The sequence below is a fragment of the Thamnophis elegans genome, chromosome 15 (genome assembly GCF_009769535.1).
Source record: "Thamnophis elegans isolate rThaEle1 chromosome 15, rThaEle1.pri, whole genome shotgun sequence".
In the NCBI taxonomy this organism is placed as follows: Eukaryota; Metazoa; Chordata; class Lepidosauria; order Squamata; family Colubridae; genus Thamnophis; species Thamnophis elegans.
In genome coordinates, this window is record NC_045555.1 from 6027490 (window position 1) to 6049206 (window position 21717).

The window sequence follows — 21717 nt, forward strand, 5'->3', positions numbered from 1 at the left end:
AAGAGAGAGAGAGAGAGAGAGAGAGAGAGAGAGAGAGAGAGAGAGAGAGAGAATCAGCCCACGTGGGCCTGTTTATCCTTCCAAAGGCTGCCTTCTCTTTGACATCCGTACAAAAAAAAACGGCGGCTTTCTGAGAAAGTCCCCGTCTCCTTCCAGATGTTAAAAAGAAGATTTCGTTTCAGCAAAGGGACGGGATGTGTTTCTCGGTTGTAGAAACATGAGAAAGCGCCAACAGACAAGCTGTGCAGCTGCCAAAGGCTGATGTGGGGGGGAGAACAGAGGGAGGGGAAATGAAAGGCGTTGGGACTTCCTAGAACTGGGCTCCTGATGGTCTGGCCACGCGCATTTCGGTGTCCTTTGCTGAGTCATACAGCCTCTGTTTTCCCCATTTCCTCCCAATTTGCTGAGTCATCTGGTTTTTGGAGTCCATTCACTGAATTACTCACCGCTCTCTGCTTAGTTGCCTGGTTTATTTTGCTGCCCTGACTCTGGCGAAGAGTTCAAAGGAGAGAGGAAGAAGGAGAATAGAATTAGAATTCAAATTAGGAATATAATAGAGGAGAGGAGAAGAGAAGAGTTGGAAGGGACCTTGTAGGTCATCTAGTCCAACCCCCTGCCCAAGCAGGAGACCTTACACCATTTCTGACAGATGACAGTCCAGTCTCTTCTTGAAAGCTTCCAATGAGGAAGCTCCCACAACTTCCAAAGGCAACTTCTGTTCCATTGGATTGTCCTCACTCTCAGGAAATTTCTCCTTATTTCCAGGTTGAATCTCTCCTTGATCAGTTTCCATCCATAGTTTCTTGTCTGGCCTTCGGCTGCTTTGGAGAATAGCTTGACCCCACCCCTCTCTGTGGCAGCCCCTCAAATATTGGATGACTGCTATCTTGTCTCCCCTGGTCCTTCTCTTCGACTATTATTTATATTATTGTAGAATATAAATAATATTTATATTATTTATGTAACAACAACAACAATAATAAAGTCCCAGTCAATAATATTTGTGATACATTTTTAAATGTTCAGTTGTCTGAGTTTCATGTTTAATGAATAAAAGTTGTTGATGATGATGATAATAATAATAACAACAACAACAGCCTGAATGATTACATCCAGAAAAGTGAAGAACCAATGATTAAGGAAGTAAATAAAGGAGGCCTTTTAAAGACAACTAAGTCAAAAGCTGAGTATAAGGAAGAAGTAATTGAGAAGTGAGCTGAAAATTGGAAAAAGAAAGCTATGCATAGCCAATACTTGAAAAGTATTGAAGGCAAAGCTGATCAAAAGCTAACTTGGAACTGGTTAAGATCAGGAGCACTGAAAAAAAGAAACAGAAGGCTTTATTTTGACAGCTCAAGAACAAGCCTTAGCCACAAACTGCATGAAGGCAAAAATTCAACATGTTACCACCAACAGCAAATGTCGCCCCTGTAATGAGAAAGACGAGACAGTTGACCACTTGATCAGGGGGTGCAGCAAAGTTTCACAAACTGACTACCTACAACGCCATGACCGCGTTGCTAAGATCATTCACTGGAAATTGTGCCAAAAGTTTGGATTTGAGTACAGCAAAAACCACTGGGAACATCAGGCTCAGAAGGTTTTAGAGAATGAGAAAGTCAAGATCTTGTGGGACTTCAGAATCCAGACTGACAGGCACTTGCCCACAACACACCTGACATAACAATAGTTGAAAAGAAAAAAGTATGGTTCATTGACATTGCAATACCTGGAGATACACGAATTGAAGATAGCAGCAAGAAAAAATCACACGTACCGGGACTTGCAAATTGAAGTCGAGCGACTGTGGAAAAAGAAATTGTGTGTCGTCCCGATTGTAATTGGAGCCCTTGGAGCAATACCTAAAGGGCTACCTCGCTATTTGGAAATTCTAAGTTTACCTGACTTGAACATTCTGATTCTACAAAAAACCACCCTACTTGGAACAGTTTATATCCTCCGACGTTATCTTAATAGTTCCTAGGTCCTTGGTTAGGACTCGAGCTGTTGAGCTACCAACCAGCCCCAAAGGCTGTGAATCTCACCAAAGACTAACCACACATAATAATAATAATAATAATAATAATAATAATAATAATAATTGGATGAAGCATGTCACAGTGATACTCATTGTCATCAGGGCACTTGGTACCATGTCCAAGAATTTTACAAGATACATCAACAAATTGCAGCTTCCTGCAATAACGCCAGCGGAACTGCAAAAAACTGCGCTACTCGGAACATCTTATATTTTAAGAAGGTCCTTGGTTGATACCTAGGAAGCTGGCAGCAAACCGTATCAACCATTAGCACTCGTCACTGGTGTTTGCAATATTCAGTTGGCTGAGTTTCATGTTTAATTAGGTTAGGTTAGGTTATTAGGTTTATTCAACTTGTATTCCGCCCTATTCCCGAGGGACTCAGGGCGGCTAACAAACCAAAGGGAAGGGGAATACAAACAGAACACAAGACAAACAAAATTAAAAACAAAACAACAGTCACAACAGTTTAAGTGGGGCCGGGAACTCGTCAGCCCCAGGCCTGCCGGAACAGCCAGGTCTTAGTGGCTTTGCGGAAAGCCGGAGGGTCCGGTGAGCGGTGAGGGTCCAGATCTCCACGGGGAGATCGTGCCAGAGGGCCGGAGCAGCCACAGAGAAGGCCCTCCCCCGATGGGTCAACAGTTGACATTGGCTAGCGGATGGTATTCGGAGGAGGCCTAATTTGTGGGATCTAATTGGTCGTAGGGAGGTGATTGGCAGGAGGCAGTCTCTCAAGTACCCAGGTCCAATACCATGTAGGGCTTTAAAAGTAACGACTAGCACCTTGAAGCGTATCCGGAGACCGACAGGTAGCCAGTGCAGCTCGCGGAGGATAGGTGTGACATGGGTGTACCGGGGTGCACCCATAATCGCTCGCGTGGCTGCATTCTGGACAAGCTGAAGTCTCCGAATGCTTTTCATGGGCTGCCCCATGTAAAGCGCGTTACAGTAGTCCAGTTTTGAGGTCACAAGGGCACGAGTGACTGTTCTAAGGGCCTCCCGGTTCAGGTAGGATTTGTCTATCCCAGGTCCTTGGTAAGGACTTGCACTGGCTGATTGTATAGATGATGAATTAGAATAATATTAATAAAGAAGGAAAAAGGAAGTGAAGGCACTTTTGTTAGCTTCTTGGCCAGCATGGAAGCATCCCAAAAAAAACAGCCCTTTGTAGCTGGAACCCGTGTCTTGTTTGCAAAATATTTGTTTTTGTTTTTTTTTAAATTAAAAATCCTTGTTGAACCGGATTAACGGCTGCCTCTCAAGCAGGATACCACAAGCAGGAGGCAGGCAGTGGAGCGAAAAGGCAGAAAAAATGGGGTTTGGCTTTGAAAAATGAACGTGTTTGCTTTTTTTAAAAAGGTCTGCTTTGGCTTGTCTTTAAGGCACCCCTTGGCAGTCCCGTTATCAGAGTTGGAAGGGACCTTATAGGTCATCTAGACCAAACCCCCCCTCCCGCTCAAGCAGGAGACCCTACGCCATTTCTGACGAATGGCAGTCCAATTTCGAAAGTCTCATGTGATGAAGCCCACATAATTTCCGAAGGAAGCTTCTGTTGATTGTTCTCACTGACAGGGAGTTTCTCCTTCATTCCGAGTTGCTTCTTTCCTTGATTAGTTTCCATCCATTGTTTCTTGGCCTGCCTTCAGGTGCTTTGAAGGTGGACCCCCTCCTCTCTGTGGCAGCCCCTCAAATATTGGAAGGCTGCTCTCCTGCCTTCCCTGGTCCTTCTCTTCACTAGACTAGCCAGGCCCAGTTCCTGCAACTGTTCTTCATATGTTTTAGTCTCCAGTCCCCTCATCATCCTGGCTGCTCTTCTCTGCACTCTTTCTAGAGTCTCAGCATCTTTTTTATAGTGTGGTGACCAAAACTGGATGCAGTACTCTAGGCGAGGCCTTACTAAGGCTTTATAGAGTGGTATTAGTACCTCCCTTGATCTTGATTGTATCCGTCTGTTAATGCAACTTAGGATTGTGTTCTCACCCCCTCCTCCGTTCAGTAACGAAAGCTGAGACAAGCGTAAAATGGAATGTCCTTTAATAACAAGACCAGAATCTCGGTGGCTGAAAGCCAAATAAACAAACAGATAAGGACCTTGGCAGCAAGTCCAACAAACCTTGGCAGCAATTCAGACAAACTCTGGCAGCAATCCAGCCTGCCAAGGTCGTTTCTCTTTAGTCCAAGCGTTGACTTCTGCAAGAAGGGCGTGGCACAAGCAGTCTCTTTTATAGTCTGGAGAGGAGCTTAATGACCATCAACTGAGCGTAATTACCTCCTGTAATTACGTAGTTGTTCTTGACTCTGAGCAGCCCTTCGACAGCGTGCATCCTGGAACAACTCACTGTTGATTTCTGGATCACTCTCTCTTGTCTCCTCCCCACTGATCCAAGGCTCAGGCGCCACCTGGTGGCCAACCAGTCTCTCTGCGCCCTACTCGGAGTCGGAACCCTGTCCAGGGTCCTCCAGGGCCGACTCATAGGGCCCCTCGCTGTCGGAGTCTGGTGGCAGCTCCAACGGCTCCTGCCGGGCCACAACAGGATTGTGTTGGCTTTTTTGGCTGCTGCCGCACACGGCTGGCTCATATTTAGCTGGTTGTGCACTAAGACTCCAAGATCCCTCTCCCAGTCACTGCTATTAAGCCTGGTTTCACCCAGTCTATATGTGTCCTTTTAGTTTTCCTTACCTAAAGTGTAGGACTTGACTTTTCTCTACGTTGAATTTCATTTTGCTTTTTCATTCAGTTTTCGTTTTCATCACAACGTATCCCATCATCCCCGTTTCCTTTCTTCCCTTCCCTAGGACTGCCCGCTCGCTTGGGTGAACGTGATGCTCTTTGACTACCAAGACCAGCTGAAAACCGGAGAATGTGTCCTACCCATGTGGTCGGCCTTTCCAGGTGGGATAAATCCTTCCCGTTCCTCTTTTTTCTAGGGACAACAGGAAGGGCTTCCTGTTGGATGAGTCTGCTCCTTTGATTTATGATTATTTAAACCCATCTGGTTTCTGTTGAACCAGAAGGCCTAAAAGACAAGAGTCAGGTTTTAAAGATAGAATCCCAGAGTTGGAAGGGACCTTGGACCTAACCCTAACCCTAACCTCCTGTAATTACGTAGTTGTTCTTGACGCCGAGTAGCTCTTTGACGGTGTGCATATCGGAACAACTCACTGTTGGTTTCTCGATCACTCTCCCTTGTCTCCTCCCCACTGATCCAAGGCTCAGTCGCCACCTGGTGGCCAATCAGTCTCTCTGCGCCCTGCTCGGAGTCGGAACCCTGTCCAGGGTCCTCCACATGCTCCAGGGCCAACTCATAGGGCCCCTCGCTGTCGGAGTCTGGTGGCAACTCCAACGGCTCCTGCTGGGCCACAACAGTAACCACTCTGTGGTCCAGGAGTCGTTTGATCCTGCAATTTAGAAGAGTATAGGACTACTCTTGGATATGGAGGCTCGACTTAGCTCGATTGAGGGCAGATAAGTGCAACTGCGAAGCACGGACTCCTCGTCATCCCAACTGCATGAATAACATTGCCTTGTTACCTCTTCTTTGGAACAAATTGTAATTTTGCAAGCAAGAGATTGGTTCTGTTGTGGCCCGCCAGCAGCGAGGGGAGCTGGCAGCAGATTCGGACAGTGGGGAGGTTGGGGAGGAACATGGGTCAGTCCTGGAGTCTGGGGAAGGCTCTGATGAGGGCTCTGTGTCGGAGGCAGAGAGAGGGCCAGAGCCGTAAGCCAGTTATCAGCTGCCTTCGGAGTCAGACATCAGTGAGGCAGAAGAACAGTTGGAGCCTGTTCCTGATGTGCGCAGGTGCAGAGCTTGCCCGGAGAAGGGAACAACTAAGGAACAAGAGCCGATTCGGGAGTAAAGCCACAGGTGGATGGTGAATGGCCCCTCCCATAGGGAATAAAGAGGAGCAAAAGGGGAGTGGAGTTTGCAGGAGACAATTAGTTCAATTCATTAGAGTGAAGATAAAGATCTGTCGTTGTGAACTCTCAGGAAAGACTGTTGGCCGGGACTTTGCTGGAGAGGAATTTCCTTTAACCTAAATTATCGGGACGAGGAGTCTGCTTCGTAATCTTAGGAAGCCGAGGTCAGAACAGGTTCTGGCCCCCCAGGCAGTTAAATGGTGAACAAGGTATTCACTAGAATTTGCTGATATCGGATGTAGGAGCCTGGTTCACGCAGGGCGCGGTGGGATAACGTCCCAGTGATCGCGGTTTGTTCCAGCAGACACGGTTACGGCACCCCGTAAAAAAACCTAGCCAAGCGAGGCTCTGCGTTGGAATGGAGCCGTTTGGTAGCTTGCACCCTTTTGCCTTCCAGATGAGAAAGGAGAATTGTTAAACCCGACGGGCACCATCCAGACCAACCCCAACACAGAGAGCGCAGCCACGCTTTACATCCGCTTTCCCGGCATTTCGTTGTACCCGATCTACTACCCTTCCATGAGACAGGTGAGACCCTGTGTGAGTGGGTGGGTGTCTTCCCTGCTGCTTGTTTTGTGTTCTGGGTACCGTATTTTTTGGACTATAAGACGCACCGGAGTATAAGACGCACCAAGATTTTGAAGAGGTAATTTTTTTTAAAAAAAGGTTTTGCACTCTGCAGGGCTCTCAAACCCTCTGCATGTCTCGTTTTTTGTGTGGAAAATGGGGCATGCAGAGAGTTTGAGAGGCCTGCAAAGTGCTCCTGGGGGCTGGTGGGGGGCAAAAACGAGCAAAAACACGGCCCGTTTTTTTGCAAAAATGGGCGTGTCTTTTTTAACAAAAGAAAAGGGCATGCATAGTCTTTAGGAGGCTTGTAGAGTGCTCCTGGGGGCTGCAGTGGCAAAAACGAGCAAAAACTGGCCCATTTTTTGCTCATTTTTGCCCTCCCCAGCCCCCAGGAGCACTTTGCAAGCCTCCCCAACCCTCTGGGGGTCCATTTTTGTGAAGGGAGCGAGGTTTCAGGAGGCCAAAAATGCTGTATTCAGTATATAAGATGCACCCAGATTTTCACCCTCTTTTTCAGGGGGAAAAGTTGCGTCTTATACTCCGAAAAATACGGTAACTGGACAAATATGGTATGGTATGGTTGTTGTGTGCTTTTAAACTATGGTATTGTTTTGTCTGTCTTTTTATTCCTTATTTGTACCCTTCCCCCTTGACTTGGGTTGTGAGCCGCCCTGAGTCCCCTTCGGGGAGAAGGGCAGCATAGAAATATAATCAATTCAATTCAATTCAATTCAAATAGGCCCCTGGGACCATCGCTGGGATGGTTTGCCTGATTCTCTTGGTGTTCGTGGGTCGAGGTTTTCCCCAAAAGCAGACAAGGAGGGGAACTGTGAACCAGATCTGGATCTTTTGGTTCCCAAACTAACAAGATCCCGGGGGTTTGTGTGTGTTGCACTTTCTTCCCCAAAAGGGGTCCGCAACATTTAATCTGCCCAAGCGTCGTGTTTTTGCATCTGAAATTCAATGTATTCATTTCAACAGTGGACAACCTGTTGTGGATTCTTCTTTCCTTCCACCTCTTTCTTCCAAAACACAAAAATGTGAAGATTTGTAGAAAATACCAGCCGAAAGGAAGCGGATTTCTTGGGAAATTTTAGTCCAGGAGCAACAGATTCCATGTGGCCTTTCCTTGCCGAATCCCACAGAAGGGACTAGTAGTGTTGTCGAGGAACTATTAATGGTTTTTCAAAGAAATTTGCCATCAGCTATAATATTGGGAAAGGATGGCTCAGGGGCTAAAGCGCTGAGCTTGTCGATCAGAAAGGTCGGCAGTCCGGCAGTTCGAATCCCTAGCGCCGCGTAACGGAGGGAGCTCCCGTGACTTGTCCCAGCTTCTGCCAACGTAGCAGTTCGAAAGCACGTTAAAAATGCAAGTAGGAAAATAGGGGCCACCTTTGGTGGGAAGGTAACAGCGCTCCATGCGCCTTAGGCGTTGAGTCATGCCGGCCACATGACCACGGAGACGTCTTCAGACAGCGCTGGCTCTTTGGCTTTGAAACGGAGATGAGCACCGCCCCCTAGAGTCGGGAACACCTAGCACACGTGTGCAAGAGGAACCCTTACTTTTTATAACATTGGGGTTCAATTGGGAATCAATTTTGTTTTATTTATTTTGTACAATGACAATAAAGGCTATACTATTTAGCAAGAAAATGCCAACTGGGAATCTCCCCCAAAGGAGGGGAAAACAAAGACCAGCTGATAACTGAAGCCATTTTCTCTTGAAGTCCATCTTTCTTGGAGGACAAACATTGTTCAAATACCACTTTTGTGTTGGTGTGTTTTATTGTTTCAGATCTTAGAAAAGGGGCAGAATGGCCATGCTGTCTGCGGTGCGGGGGAGGATCCAGACGAGGTCAGCACGAAACAAACTCTCTTTTTTTTAATGTCTGGCGGATATTTTGAGCTGTATCCGGAGTGCCATGCAGAAATTCCGCTTAAAACGGGAATTGGGGATACAGGGAGGATAGCGTTAGTCCTGGACATACAGCCCATTCATTTAATGACTGCTCAGATTACAGCAACATCAGAAAAAGAGGTTTACAACCGATCCTTAGGGACCATTGCAACGTCTGAAGAGCCACGGTGGCGCAGTGGTTAGAGGGCAGTACTGCAGGCTGCTTCTGCTGACTGCTGGCTGCCTGCAATTTTGCAGTTCGAATCTCATCAGGCTGAAGGTTGACTCAACCTTCTGTCCTTCCGAGATTGGTAAAATGAATCCATCCTTCCTTCCTCCCTCCCTCCCTCCCTTCCCAATGGTTGGAATGCAGTATTTCAGGCTAATTCTGCCCACCGTCAGGAGTTCGATCCTGTCTGACTGGCTCAAGGTTGACTCAGCCTTCTGTCCTTCCGAAGTCTGTAAAATGGGGACCCAGATTGTTGGGGGAAAGAGGCTCACTCTGTACACCGCTTAGAGAGAGCTGTAAAGCACTGTAAAGCGGTATATAAGTCTAAGTGTTATTGCTATCTCTACAGTCACGTGATAAGAATTGGGCGTTTGGGTGTACTTACAATGTTTGTAGATATCCTAGGATCATGGGGCCACTCAGTGGAGACCTACCCAGCAGGCTTCCAATATGGAAACTCAATCTGGGCAGCTGGAATTCGCTTTACGACGGAGTGATTTGCCTAACAACGGTGATTTGCCTAGCCGCCGTGGCAAAATAAACGGTTGTAAAAATCAGTCCCCACTCCGTTCTTAACAATTGCCATGCTTAGCACTGAAAATTCTTAGCCCAAGTTGTGATCGTAAGTTAAAAACAGAATAACGGAGCCAGAAGGGACCTTGGAGGTCATCTAGTCCGACCCCCTGCCGGCTCAGGAGACCCTATTCCGTTTCAGACAAATGATGGATAATAATAATAACAGAGTTGAAAAGGACCTGTCTGTTGAAAAAACAGACAGCTTTTCTAAGCCCCCCCACCCTTCAAAAAGTCTTTTAACTTCCTCCTTTTCTAGTGGGGTAAATTGTCAGCTTTCTGTCTTGCTCTTGACCGCCACCTTGTGGTCTGTCTAGAAACAGCAGCTGAAGGAGATACTGGAGCGAAGATCCTGTATCGAACTATATGAGCACGAGAAAGATTTGGTGTGGAAAATGAGATACCAGATTCGGGATCAGTATCCAGGAGCATTGGCTAAACTGCTTATGGTAACCAAGTGGAATAAACACGAGGATGTGGCTCAGGTGAGAATTTTAATTAAGATCCACCAGGGGACAAAATATTTAGCCAGGGATGACAAGCAATTAATTTTAGAAACTCATCTATAAAGCTGCCCCAAATTCAGACGTAGTAGTCTGCCAATTCTGACTGTTTGGCCGAACTGAGAGTGGAAATTTAAATCAATTTTTAACTTTGTTCTCCTTTTTGCTCTCTATTTTTATTCTTTAAAAAAAATACTCTACTTTTAAATCAATTTTTAACTTTTAAACTGAAAAAGTTTCAATTTTATTACTTGAGAGGTTCATCTTTTACTCCAGCTTTTTTACTCCAGCTAGTAAAGCATTTGGTGAATGAGAGGAAGGTTTTCTCTGCTAAGCAAACCAGAATTCTATTTTACATATTTATGCATTAAATTATATTGTATCTTATCCTATAACTATTAAATGTTATGCTACTTTTATTATAAATTAAGGGATGCAGTGGCTCCGGGGCTAAGATGCTGAGCTTGTCGATTAGAAAGGTCAGCCGTTCGGCGGTTCAAATCCCTAGTACCACGTAACGGAGTGAGCTCCCGTGACTTGTCCCAGCTTCTGCCAACCTAGCAGTTCGAAAGCATGTAAAAAATGCAAGTAGAAAAATAGGAACCACCTTTGGTGGGAAGGGAACAGCGCTCCATGCGCCTTTGGTGTTGAGTCATGCCGGCCATATGGCCACGGAGACGTCTTCGGACAGCGCTGGCTCTTCGGATTTGAAACGGAGATGAGCACCGCCTCCTAGAGTCGGGAACGACTAGCACAGATGTGCAAGGGGAACCTTTACTTTTACTATTTTGAATTGCTTGTATAGGGTTTTGGTGATATGTTTTTGAAACTTGTGCTTTGATATGGCCTACAGGCTAATCAATAAAGCTATAATTGTATAGGCCAGGCTGTTAAATCAAGCCTCCTTATTCAGGGGCAGTGTACCAGGGCAGCATTACCTTCAGTGCTCTTGTGGCAGAAAGGGGGGGGGGGGCAACATCCAAAATATGACAAAAGGCTTGGCCTCATCCAGATCTGATCCTGCTCTTTTCTTGCAGATGATATTTTTGCTGCAATCTTGGCCCGAGCTTCCCGTTCTCAATGCCTTGGAGCTTTTAGATTTCAATTTCCCCGATCCTAACGTGAGCTGCTTCACCGTCAATTCCCTGAAAAAGCTGACGTGAGTTAAAATCCCTCTTTCAAAGAAAGGGGGGGGGGAGGAAAGAGGGATGGGGTGAGGAAGAGAGAGAGAGAGAGAGAGAAAGGAACAGCAGAGGCAGTTTTGAAAAGCAGAGGATAGGCTGCAGTTGTGCTCTAACACAATTTCGGGTTTTACTTTAAAAAGGGGGACAAACTTTAACCCACAGCGGTGTTTCTAAACCTCGGCGATTTTAAGATGGGTGGGTTTCAACTCCCGGAATTCGCCAGCCAGCTGTGAATTCCGGGAGTTGGGTGTAGACATTCAACTCTCAGGTTAAAAATTGCCAAGATTGAAAAAATATCGATCCGAGGTACTGTTTGCGCCTTGATGTCTTTCTGGCGTTGAGAAAAACATGGCAAAAAGTGCGTTGACAAAACACAGAGGGAGATTAAATTGACCGTGCGAATGGGGGGCGGGGAGGAAGGGGGCTCGGGGTTGCTGAACTCCCCCCTCCCCTGAATGTGGCACTCCCCCAGGGGGATTGGACTACAAGTCTCATCATCCCTGTCTCCCGGATCAGAGGTGGGTTGCTCCTGGTTCGGCCCAGTTCGGCCGAACTGGTAGTGGAATTCAGGCCTGGGTCGCAGAACCGGCAGCAACCCAGGCTGGCCACGCCCCTGAACCAGTTCCCTTGCCGCCGCTGGACCGCTGCCATTTTGGTTTTTAGTGACTGCCTGTGTTGTGTGTGGGTTATGAATCAGTAATAAAACCAGCAGCAACCCACACCTGCCCAGGATGGGAGTCAAATCAATCCTCCAATGGGAGATATCTATTTGTTTTAAAGATCCGACAGCTCCCTCCCCTCAACGGGCCAAAATGGGTTAGTTTAAACCTGGATCGTGGTTAGTATAAACCTGGAAACCCAGAAAACAGGATAATTCCCTCGGGATTAAATGTGTTGTCTGAATGGCTATGCATGTTTTGACGTAGGCTTCCCCAAAAAGCACGAGGCAGAATCCTGGTCCTGACAAAACCCCTTTTATTAATCGAAGGTGAATGCCTCTCATTCACATTCAGCCCAAGGCCTGGCAAACAGTCTTTCCAAGGAGTATTTATGACCATCGACCTTATCTCTCTTGGAAAGCTGCCATGTCAATATTTTCCCAAATGAGGTGCTGTGCAAGGAAAGGCTGGGCACTGAGTCTCTGAGATTCAGGGACAGATCTTCATACTCCTGAAACAAATCTAACGGCCGACCGAACAAATTGTTTCCTGCAAAAGCCCCCTCCCCTTTCGCTCCTCTTTTATTCCCTCTGGGAGGGGCCATTCAACTTCCACCTGTGGCTCTACTCCCAAGTCGACCCTGATTTCTGAGCTGTTCTTTTCTTCTGGCAGCTCTGCGCATGTGCACACTGAGAACAGGCTCCAGCTGTTCCTCTGCTCCACTACTGTGTAGCTCCGTAGGCACCTGATCACTGCCAGATGGCCTCGGCCTCGTCTCTGCCTCCGACACAGAGCCCTTGTCCGAGCCTTCCCCAGACTCCAGGACTGGCCCATGCTCCTCCCCCAACCTCCTCACTGTCCGACTCTTCTGCCAGCTCTGCTGGCCACTGGCGGGCCACAACGATGCAACTGAGGAGGCCATCGATTAACCCTCTGCTCTTCCTTCCTCAGGGATGCCGAATTGTTCCAGTATCTCCTACAGCTGGTTCAAGTTTTGAAATACCAGTCTTACTTAGACTGTGAATTAACCAGGTTCCTTCTGGGCAGGGCCTTATCCAACCGGAAGATCGGCCATTTCCTTTTCTGGCATCTCAGGTGAGAAAAGAGGTTTTTGGGAGAAACAAGGCGGGTTTACGATTCGTTTCTCTGGGATTGGACATTTTGAGGAAATGATGAGAGACACATACACACATATACCCATCCATCCTCAGCCCTTTGCTTACATTCACTTCTCAGCAGTTGAGATTTGGAGATAGGCTGCCCTGGAACATGGAGGCTTAGTTAACTGAAAACAGTGTTGTTTCTCTGTGTCATATAATATATGTGGGTGTATACACAATTTTGTATTCATTTATTTTGTCATTTATTTTATTTAGTAGTGTAGAGTGGAGGTGGTGACCCTTTGAGAGCTGAATGCAATGAAATTTCATTTTAGTATAAGCCGATTAGACTTAGAATAACTTTGTCACTTATATCACAATAGCACTTAGACTTATATACTGCTTTACAGCTGCTCTCTAAGAGGTTTATAGTGTCAGCCTATCGCCCCCCCCCAATAATTTGGGTCCTCATTTCACCCACCTCAGAAGGATGGAAAGCTGAGTTGACCTTGAGCCGGTCAAGATCGAATTCCTGGCAGTGGGCAGTGTTAGGCTGCAATACTGCATTCTAACCACTGAGAGGGAGGGAGGGAAGGAAGGAAGGAAGGAGGGAGGGAGGGAGGGAGGAAGGGAAGGGAAGGAGGGAGGGAGGGAGGGAAGGAAGGAAGGAAGGAAGGAAAACAGCAATAGCACTTAGACGTATATACCACTTCACAGCCCTCTCTCAGTGGTTTACAGTCAGCCTCTTGCCCCCAACAATCTGGGTAATTTGACCCACCTCGGAAGGATGGAATGCGAGTCAACCTTGATCCTGGTAAGGTTTGAACTACCAAATTGCAGGCAGCCGGCAGGCAGTAGAAATAGCCTGCAGTACTGTCCTCTAACCACTGGGCCACCAAGGCTCATACGTATGTTAATTTATCAAGTCCCCAGGGAAATCAGGAGATTTGGGCAGTTCAAATGAATATAAAAATGTATTGCAAGCTTAAGCTCTCTACAAGAATCTGAACTACCAACAGTCAAGGGAAATGAGCGGGAGATAAGAAGAAATTCAATGAGCCACAGCTGTCCAGGGTTATGGCAATGTATTGTAACTCCCCCATGATTAAAATTCTGTCTTTTTTTTTTTTTTGCTCGGGTTCCATGTCTCCTTCGACGTTTTAACCGTGGTTAGATCGGAAATGCACTTCCCTTCGCTTGCCTTAAGGTTTGGCCTGATTCTCGAGGCCTATTGCCGGGGAAACGCTCACCATATCAAAGCTCTGATGAAGCAGGTAAGGAGGCTCCTTTGGGAAGTGAGATTGGTCTAGGGCACCGGTCAGCAGTCTATGGCTCTGGAGCCGCATGTGGCTCTTTCATCCCTCTGCTGTGGCTCCCTCTCACTCAAAATATGCGTTACAACCGCCAATGTGTGATGCCTGCCGGCATTCGATTTATTTGGTTTTTTGACCCCAGGTAGGCCAACCACGGATAAATCCAAGAAAAGAAATGTTTCCTTTAACCTTTAATTCAACTACATATGCTAGTTTTGTGGGTGCTCAGGAAATAGTCATGCACGGGAAGAGTTTCTGTGGCTCCCGGTGTTTTTTCTGTAGGAAACGGATCCAAATGGCTCTCTGAGTATTTAAGGTTGCCGACCCCTGTTCTAAAGAAATGGCAGGCAGATGCGTGCGTGTACACATACATACATACATACACACACACACACAGGACCACCGTCATATCAAAGATATCTTAGTCCACAGAAGGACGAAGGGCGTGGGAAGGAAACTTCTAACTCAAGTTTTATGTCTGTTTGGGACAGGTAGAAAGCAGGATGGTTAGCTCTTTCTAGTTAAACGGGCTCAATCTGAACCACTTGGTTATCGCTGTCGAAGGTTGCATGTATCCTTCACAAATGCCTTGTAACACCCGTGCACACATATCGGTCTTGGTGAGAGCCGGACACACAGCCATTTACACAGAGATGTCATACCAGTTTGGTTGATATCAACAAAGACAAAAAAAGAGGAAAAGGCCAAACAATATGAGTCCATATGCCAACTCAAGTGGCCTGTGAGTACTGCCGAGAACTTGTGCGCCTGATCACCTTTGGCCAAAGAAGTATTCTGTTATTATTTATAACCTCAAGAGGATAGTCAAACAGTGTTGTGGCCTGCCAGCAGAGCTGGCAGCAGATTTGGACAGTGAGGAGGTTGGGGAGGAACCTGGGCCAGTCCTGGAGTCTGGGGAAGGCTCTGATGAGGGCTCTGTGTCGGAGGCAGAGGCGGGGGGGCAGGGCCATCTGACAGTTATCAGCTGCCTTCAGAGTCAGACATCAGTGAGGCAGACGAACAGCTGGAGCCTGTTCCCAATGTGTGCATGCACAGAGTTGCCAGACGAAGGGAACAGCTAAAGAACAGGGGTCAACTTGGGAGGAAGGCCACAGGTGGACGATGAATGGCCCCTCCCAGAGGAAATAAAAGAGGAGCGAAAGGCGAGTGGAGTTTGCAGGAGACCATTAGTTTGCTTCATTGGTTCCTGACTCTCCGAGACTCCTGGCCAAGTTTTACAGAGATCGGCCTGGCAGCTCTCCAAGCCAGATAAGGTCTGTGACCGTAAATCCTCCCTGGAAAGACTTTGCTGGATGTGAATGAGCAGAATTCACAGTCAATTAATAAAAGGGGTTTTTGTTGGGGCAAGGAGTTTTCTTCATGCTGTTGGGAGGCCTAGGGCAGAACAACCAGCAAAGACAAAAAAAGAGGACAAGACCAACCAATATGAGTCCATATCAAGTGGCATGTGAGAACTTCCGAGAACTTGTGCGTCTGATCACAGTTGGCCAAAGAAGTATTCTGTTATTATTTCCAACCTCAAGATATACAATCAGTGTCTTAGCGAGCCCCTTGTGGGATCCATTTGATCTAATTTTCTGTCTTCTCTCCGGATTCAACTCAAGGGGCACTTGAGAACTTCTGCCCCACAGACAAATTCCTTGTTTGTCTAATCACATTTGGCCAATGAAGTATTCGGTTATTAATTTCCAACCTCTAGAGCAATGGTCTCCAACCTTAACAACTTTAAGACCTGTGGACTTCAACTCCCAGAGTTCCTCAGCCAGCAAAGCTGGCTGAGGAACTCTGGGAGTTGAAGTCCACAAGTCTTAAAGTTGCAAAGCTGGCTGAGGAACTCTGGGAGTTGAAGTCCACAAGTCTTAAAGTTGCCAAGGATGGAGACCACTGCTCTAGAGGATTGTCTTAGCAAGCACCATGTGGGATCTTACCGTATATACTCGAGTATAAGCTGAGTTTTTCAGCCCACTTTTTGGGCTGAAAAAAGCCGCCTCGGCTTATACTCGAGTCAGTGAAAAATTTGCCCGAAATGGAGGAGAAAAAGGGGCGAGGCCATGCCGCTGGGTGACGCTCGTGAATGGCCCGGTGCCCCTGTGAGTTTCCCCTCCCTCTGTGTCAGTTGCCGCGCAGCGCGCACCGCACCATCCCCCCTCCTCACGTTCTAATGTAATGCAGGGCTGTCTTACGATTCCCCTTCCTCCCCCTCCTGCCGCTCTGCAACGATGTCCCAACTCCTCCTTGTTATGGCAAGCAGCCACATAGCGATGTCCCACCTCCTTTGGTACAGTGATCCAATGATAGGAATCACTGTGCCGTGTGTCATAGGAGGCGGGACATTGCTCCCGCGGCTGCACGGGACATCATCATCACAGCGGGACATCAGCATCATGAGGTGAGTGAAGTATTTCATTGAATACTGATTTCATTTTTATTTTTGAAATTTACCGGTAGCTGCTGCATTTCCCACCCTAGGCTTATACTCGAGTCAATAACTTTTCCAGTTTTTTGTGGTAAAATTAGGTGCCTCGGCTTATATTTGGGTCGGCCTATACTCGAGTATATACGGTAACTTTCTGTCTGTCTCCAAATTCAAGAGCGAAGCTCTCAACAAATTGAAGGCCTTGAATGACCTGATTAAGGTCAGCGCTCAGAAAAACACCAAGCCTCAAACCAAGGAATTCATGCATACTTGTATGCGCCAAGAGACCTACCTAGAGGCCCTCTCCAATCTCCAGTCCCCTCTGGATCCGCGAATCCTCCTGGCAAAAGTCAGGTAAGAGTATTAGTATTTAATAGTATTTAATAAATTTATAGGCCGCCCAATCCCGAAGGACTCCGGGCGGCGGAGGGCTGAAGAAAGTGGTGTTGGGGGGAGGGGGAAATGATTTCATGGTGGGACTGAAAATTGATAGGGTCGTGTCAGAAGGCCAGCCCTGTCTTGCTGGGTTAAATGATAGAATCATGTCAGTTGAGAGTTGTGATGTCAGGGTTCCAAAGAGCATCCAAAATTAAATCAGTGTCCTAGGCAAAGGATTCCTCAAAGTTCCAATTTATTAAAAGAGACACATTGGCACATCTGGGAAAACCCGAATCTGGAAGCTCCCTGGTTTCCCCACCCAATTGAAAGTTCAGAATCCTGCCCCAAAACCCACAAGCTCGTCACATGGTCCAATCATCATTCACTTCCACGAAGACAGATTCCTCCCATCCAGACCCTGCCAGGATGACCTTGGCTTTCTAAGAAGAATGTTGTTATGGCTACATACTACCCAACTCCACATAATCCCCCCTACCAGTTTCCCATGATAGAAAGTGGGGCAGGCCTGACTGAAGTCCCAAAAGCAAAGGTGGCTTGCAGGCATGACACATGATTCAGGGCAGCCGCTAAAAATGATGGGCCTTGTAGCGCTGAGATGGAATTGGGGGTGAATGAGGAAAGAGGGAGAAATAGCTGCCACTTGTCATTCATTCATTCACATTTAGAGAACTACCACTCATAACTGGCTGATTTAACTCGGTGTTTCTCAACTTTGGCAATTTTAAGAGGGGTGGACTTCAACTCCCAGGATTCCCCGGTGTTATGGCCCGCCAGCGGCCGACGGAGCTGGCAGCAGAGTCGGACAGTGAGGAGATTGGGGAGGAACATGGGCCAGTCCTGGGGGCTGAGGGAAGCGCAGACGAGGGCTCTGCGTCGGAGGCAGAGAGGGAGCTAGACAGCAGTGAGGCAGAAGAACAGCTGGAGCCTGTTCCCAGTGTGCCCACGCGCAGAGCTGACAGAAGACCAGAACAACTAAGAAAGCAGGGTCGACTTGGGAGTAAAGCCACACCTTGGAGGTGATTGGCCCCTCCCATAGGAAACAAAAGTGGAGCGAACGGGGAGGGGGGCTTTTGCAGGAAACAATCTGTTCCTTCGGTCGTTTCAAGAGTGGAAAGTTCTGTTTGTGACTATAAGAAGCCAAGTTTTGTCTTGCCCTGAGTTTGGAAACTAGTGGAGCTCCTCTGGCAGCTCGCCAAGCGAGATAAGGTTCGTGTGGATAAACATTCCTCTGAAAGACTGTTTGCCAAGCCTTGCGGACTGTGAATGAAAGGAATTCACAGTCATGTAAATAAAAGGGGTTTTGCCAGGGCCCAGAGTCTGCTTCTTGCTTTTTAAGGAAGGTCGCCAATGAAGTATTCTGTTATTCCTGCCAACCCAGCTGGGGAATTCTGGGAATTTAAATACACACACACACACACACACACACACACACCTTAAAATTGCCAAGGTAGACAAATGCTGATTTTACTTAAAAGTTAGTGTGTGCATGTGTGTGTTTAGGTCAGTTCTTCGGTTTAAGAGGCAGTAAGGATTTTTTTCTCTCCCTTTCAACAAGGGACTTGAGTTGTGTGTCACACCCACCCACCCACTCTCTTGTGTGCGCCTCTTTTCAGCGTAGAGCTTTGCACCGTCATGGATTCCAAGATGAAGCCGCTATGGATTATGTTTAGCAACGGAGAGGCAGGAGGAAACGGCACCGGACTGATATTCAAAAACGGGGACGGTAAGAGAGAGCGAGCGAGCAACAAACCCAGTTTTGGGTTAGCAAGATACTGTGCGCAAGGGGTCAGGCTAGATGTCCTCACGCACCATTTCCTTCCCCTGGGATGAATTCACTTACTCCTTCCACTGCAAGGCAGGTTTAAGAGGAAGCCTCCCCCTCTGGATTGGCGTTCGGTGTTTTTCTTAAATTAAAGGGGGGGGTGAGCCCGTCACAGGTACAGTATATGTGGCACCTCGCTCAATAGTAGTAACTGGGAGAGGGATCTTGGAGTCCTAGTGGACAATCACTTAAATAGGAGCCAGCCGTGTGCAGCAGCTGCCAAAAAAGCCAACACAGTTCTAGGCTGCATCAACAGAGGGAGAGAATCAAGATCACATGAAGTGTTGATACCACTTTATTAAGCCTTGGTAAGGCCACACTTGGAATACGGCATCCAGTTTTGGTCACCACAATGTAGAAAAGATGTGGAGACTCTAGAAAGAGTGCAGAGAAGAGCAACAAAGAGGATTAGGGGACTGGGGGGCTAAAACATATGAAGAACGGTTGCAGGAACTGGGTATGTCTACTTTAATGAAAAGAAGGACAAGGGGAAACATGATAGCAGTCTTCCAATATCTCAGGGGCTGCCCCAAAGAAGAGGGAGTTAAACTATTCTCCAAAGCACCTTGAAAGCAAGACACGAGGCAAAATGGGTGGAAACTAATCAAGGAGAGAAGCAACTTAGAACTAAGGAGCAATTTCCTGACAGGGAGAACAATTAACCAGTGGAACAACTTGCCTCCAGAAGTTGTGAATGCTCCAACACTGGAAGTCTTGAAGAAGATGTTGGATAACCATTTGTCTGAAGTGGTGTAGGGTTTCCTGCCTTAGCAAGGGGTTGGACTAGAAGACCTCCAAGGTCCCTTCCAAACTCTGTTATTCTATTCTACTCTATTCTTCCATAAAGACTTCGGCTCCAAGGAGAAACAAAATATTAAAAATATGAGTGAGCCGATGGAGCTGCAAAGGATTTTAAGCCATGCTAAAAAAAATCCTGCATCCAGGGGGCCTTAGTGCTCCCTGAGCTTGCTTTCCTGCAGACATTTCATTACCAAACTAGCCAACGTTATCAGATGCATCTCCCCGTTCATGGCAGTTTTGCATCCTTCTGCCTAGCCAAAAGCGCCCCCTTGTGGTCCAGCTGAAAAAATTCAGGGCGATGAATTTGGACATGGATCTCATCCTTGTGATTTCTGGTTGGAGAAAGTTGAGGGTTGTAGGAAAGATGAGAGAGACATAAAGGGCCAAACCAACCTTTCTCCAAGAGCCGAGGTGGCGCAGTGGTTAGGGTGCAGTACTGCAGGCCACTTCAGCTGACTGTTATCTGCAGTTCAGCGGTTCTAATCTCACCGGCTCAAGGTTGACTCAGCCTTCCATCCTTCCGAGGTGGGTGGAATGAGGACCCAGACTGTGGGGGGCGATATGCTGACTCTGTAAACCGCTTAGAGAGGGCTGAAAGCCCTATGAAGCGGTATATAAGTCTAACTGCTATTGCTATTGCTATTTGGCAGATCTCCGCCAGGATATGTTGACACTCCAAATGATCCAACTCATGGATATCTTATGGAAGCAAGAAGGTCTCGACTTGAGGTGAATGGATGTGGGGGGTAAACTGTCCCAAAAAATTTAATACTTTGCTTTCTGCAGCTGTAATACAAACCGTGGAGGGTGCTGATGAAGTCCCTTCTCCATCCTGTTTCTTCTACAGCAGGGGTGTCAAACACGAGGCCCACGGGCCGGATCCGGCCCATGGGGTGCTTAGATCTGGCCCGCAGAGTCGTCCTGGAAACAGCGAAGGATTGGCCCGCGGAGCCTGTGCCAGTGAAAATGGAGCTCGAAAGAGCCGCGCACGTCCCTCCCAGACTCCACAGTTCATCAGCTGTTTTCGCTGGGAGAGGGCTGCAGGAGGCTGTCGCAGCCTAAAACGGGACTCGGAAGCCCATTTTTGCCGGCAAAGCGCTTGGGCCACCACAGCAACTCCCGACACGAGTGACATCGAGCTGGCCATGCCCACCCCGAGATCAAACACAACCCTCAATGGAATAAAGTTTGACACCCCTGCAGTCTTTATCTTCCGTTAACTCCCGCCAGTTGTGACGAAGTGTCCCGTTTCCTGCTCTTCGCTTTTCATCTGATCCTTCTTCCAAAGGTTGCTTGCTTGAGTTTTGATCTCAACTTTGGGCTCGGTGGAGGTGCCGGTACCCTCTCCGACATCTCACATATCACCTCCACCAGGGTAGGGTCTGATGATTCCTCTCTCTCTCTCTCTCTTCCTCTCAAGGATGACCCCTTACGGCTGCCTTTCCACAGGAGACAAAATGGGGCTGATCGAAGTGGTGATGAATTCGGACACCATCGCCAACATTCAACTCAACAAGAGCAACATGGCGGCCACTGCCGCTTTCAACAAGGATGCCCTCTTGAATTGGCTGAAATCCAAAAATCCCGGGTATGTTCTATGGGAAGCCCCCAGGCCTTCCAGATTGGCTGGGACTACAACTCCCAGAAATCTCCGCTAGCTCAGCCGATGTTGTGTCGGTGACTCAGATCTTGAATGAAGAGGCTCAGAATAAAAGGTGGTCCTAACAGGGACGCTGTGGTTCAGGGGCTAAGATGCTGAGCTTGTTGATCAGAAAGGTCGGCTGTTCAGCGGTTCGAATCCCTAGTGCCCCGTAATGGAGGGAGCTCCTGATATTTGTCCCAGCTTCTGCCCAACCAAGCAGTTGGAAAGCATGTAAAAAATGCAGGTAGGAAAATAGGAACCACTTTTTTGGGGGGGAAGGTAACAGCATTCCGTGCGCCTTTGGGCGTTGAGTCATGCCGGCCACATGACCACAGAGACGTCTTTGGGCAGCGCTGGCTCTTCGGCTTTGAAATGGAGATGAGCACTGCCCCCTAGAGTCGGGAAAGGCTAGCACATATGTGCAAGGGGAACCTTTACGTTTACCTATAAAAGTCTAAACAAAATCAGGCTTGAGAAGACTATGAAGATGAGATGGAATGGATGAAGGTTTACTCAGAAATGGCCCCTGCCCATTCTCTACTCAACACATTTAGCTGGAAGGAGCAGAGGGGTACATGTGAAACGTGGAACATGGAATGCAAACATGTTAATGACTGGCTGGTCTCAAACAAC

The 21717-nt window shown here is 47.5% G+C and overlaps 1 protein-coding gene across 3 annotated transcripts in view; it reads left to right on the forward strand.

Annotated features, from left to right (window-relative positions):
• PIK3CD (phosphatidylinositol-4,5-bisphosphate 3-kinase catalytic subunit delta) overlaps positions 1-21717 on the forward strand; it is a 48399-nt gene that overhangs the window by 20301 nt on the left and 6381 nt on the right. For 2 of the 3 annotated variants that reach the window (XM_032232290.1, XM_032232289.1), the window contains exons 9-19: positions 4836-4932; positions 6356-6486; positions 8321-8380; positions 9542-9709; positions 10765-10886; positions 12522-12665; positions 13845-13944; positions 16596-16774; positions 18433-18542; positions 20093-20171; positions 20863-21030. In XM_032232290.1, the coding sequence (XP_032088181.1) occupies positions 4836-4932; positions 6356-6486; positions 8321-8380; positions 9542-9709; positions 10765-10886; positions 12522-12665; positions 13845-13944; positions 16596-16774; positions 18433-18542; positions 20093-20171; positions 20863-21030 (1358 nt within the window). The remainder of the gene's footprint in view (positions 1-4835; positions 4933-6355; positions 6487-8320; positions 8381-9541; positions 9710-10764; positions 10887-12521; positions 12666-13844; positions 13945-16595; positions 16775-18432; positions 18543-20092; positions 20172-20862; positions 21031-21717) is intronic. The other variant, XM_032232291.1, reaches the window with a different exon arrangement.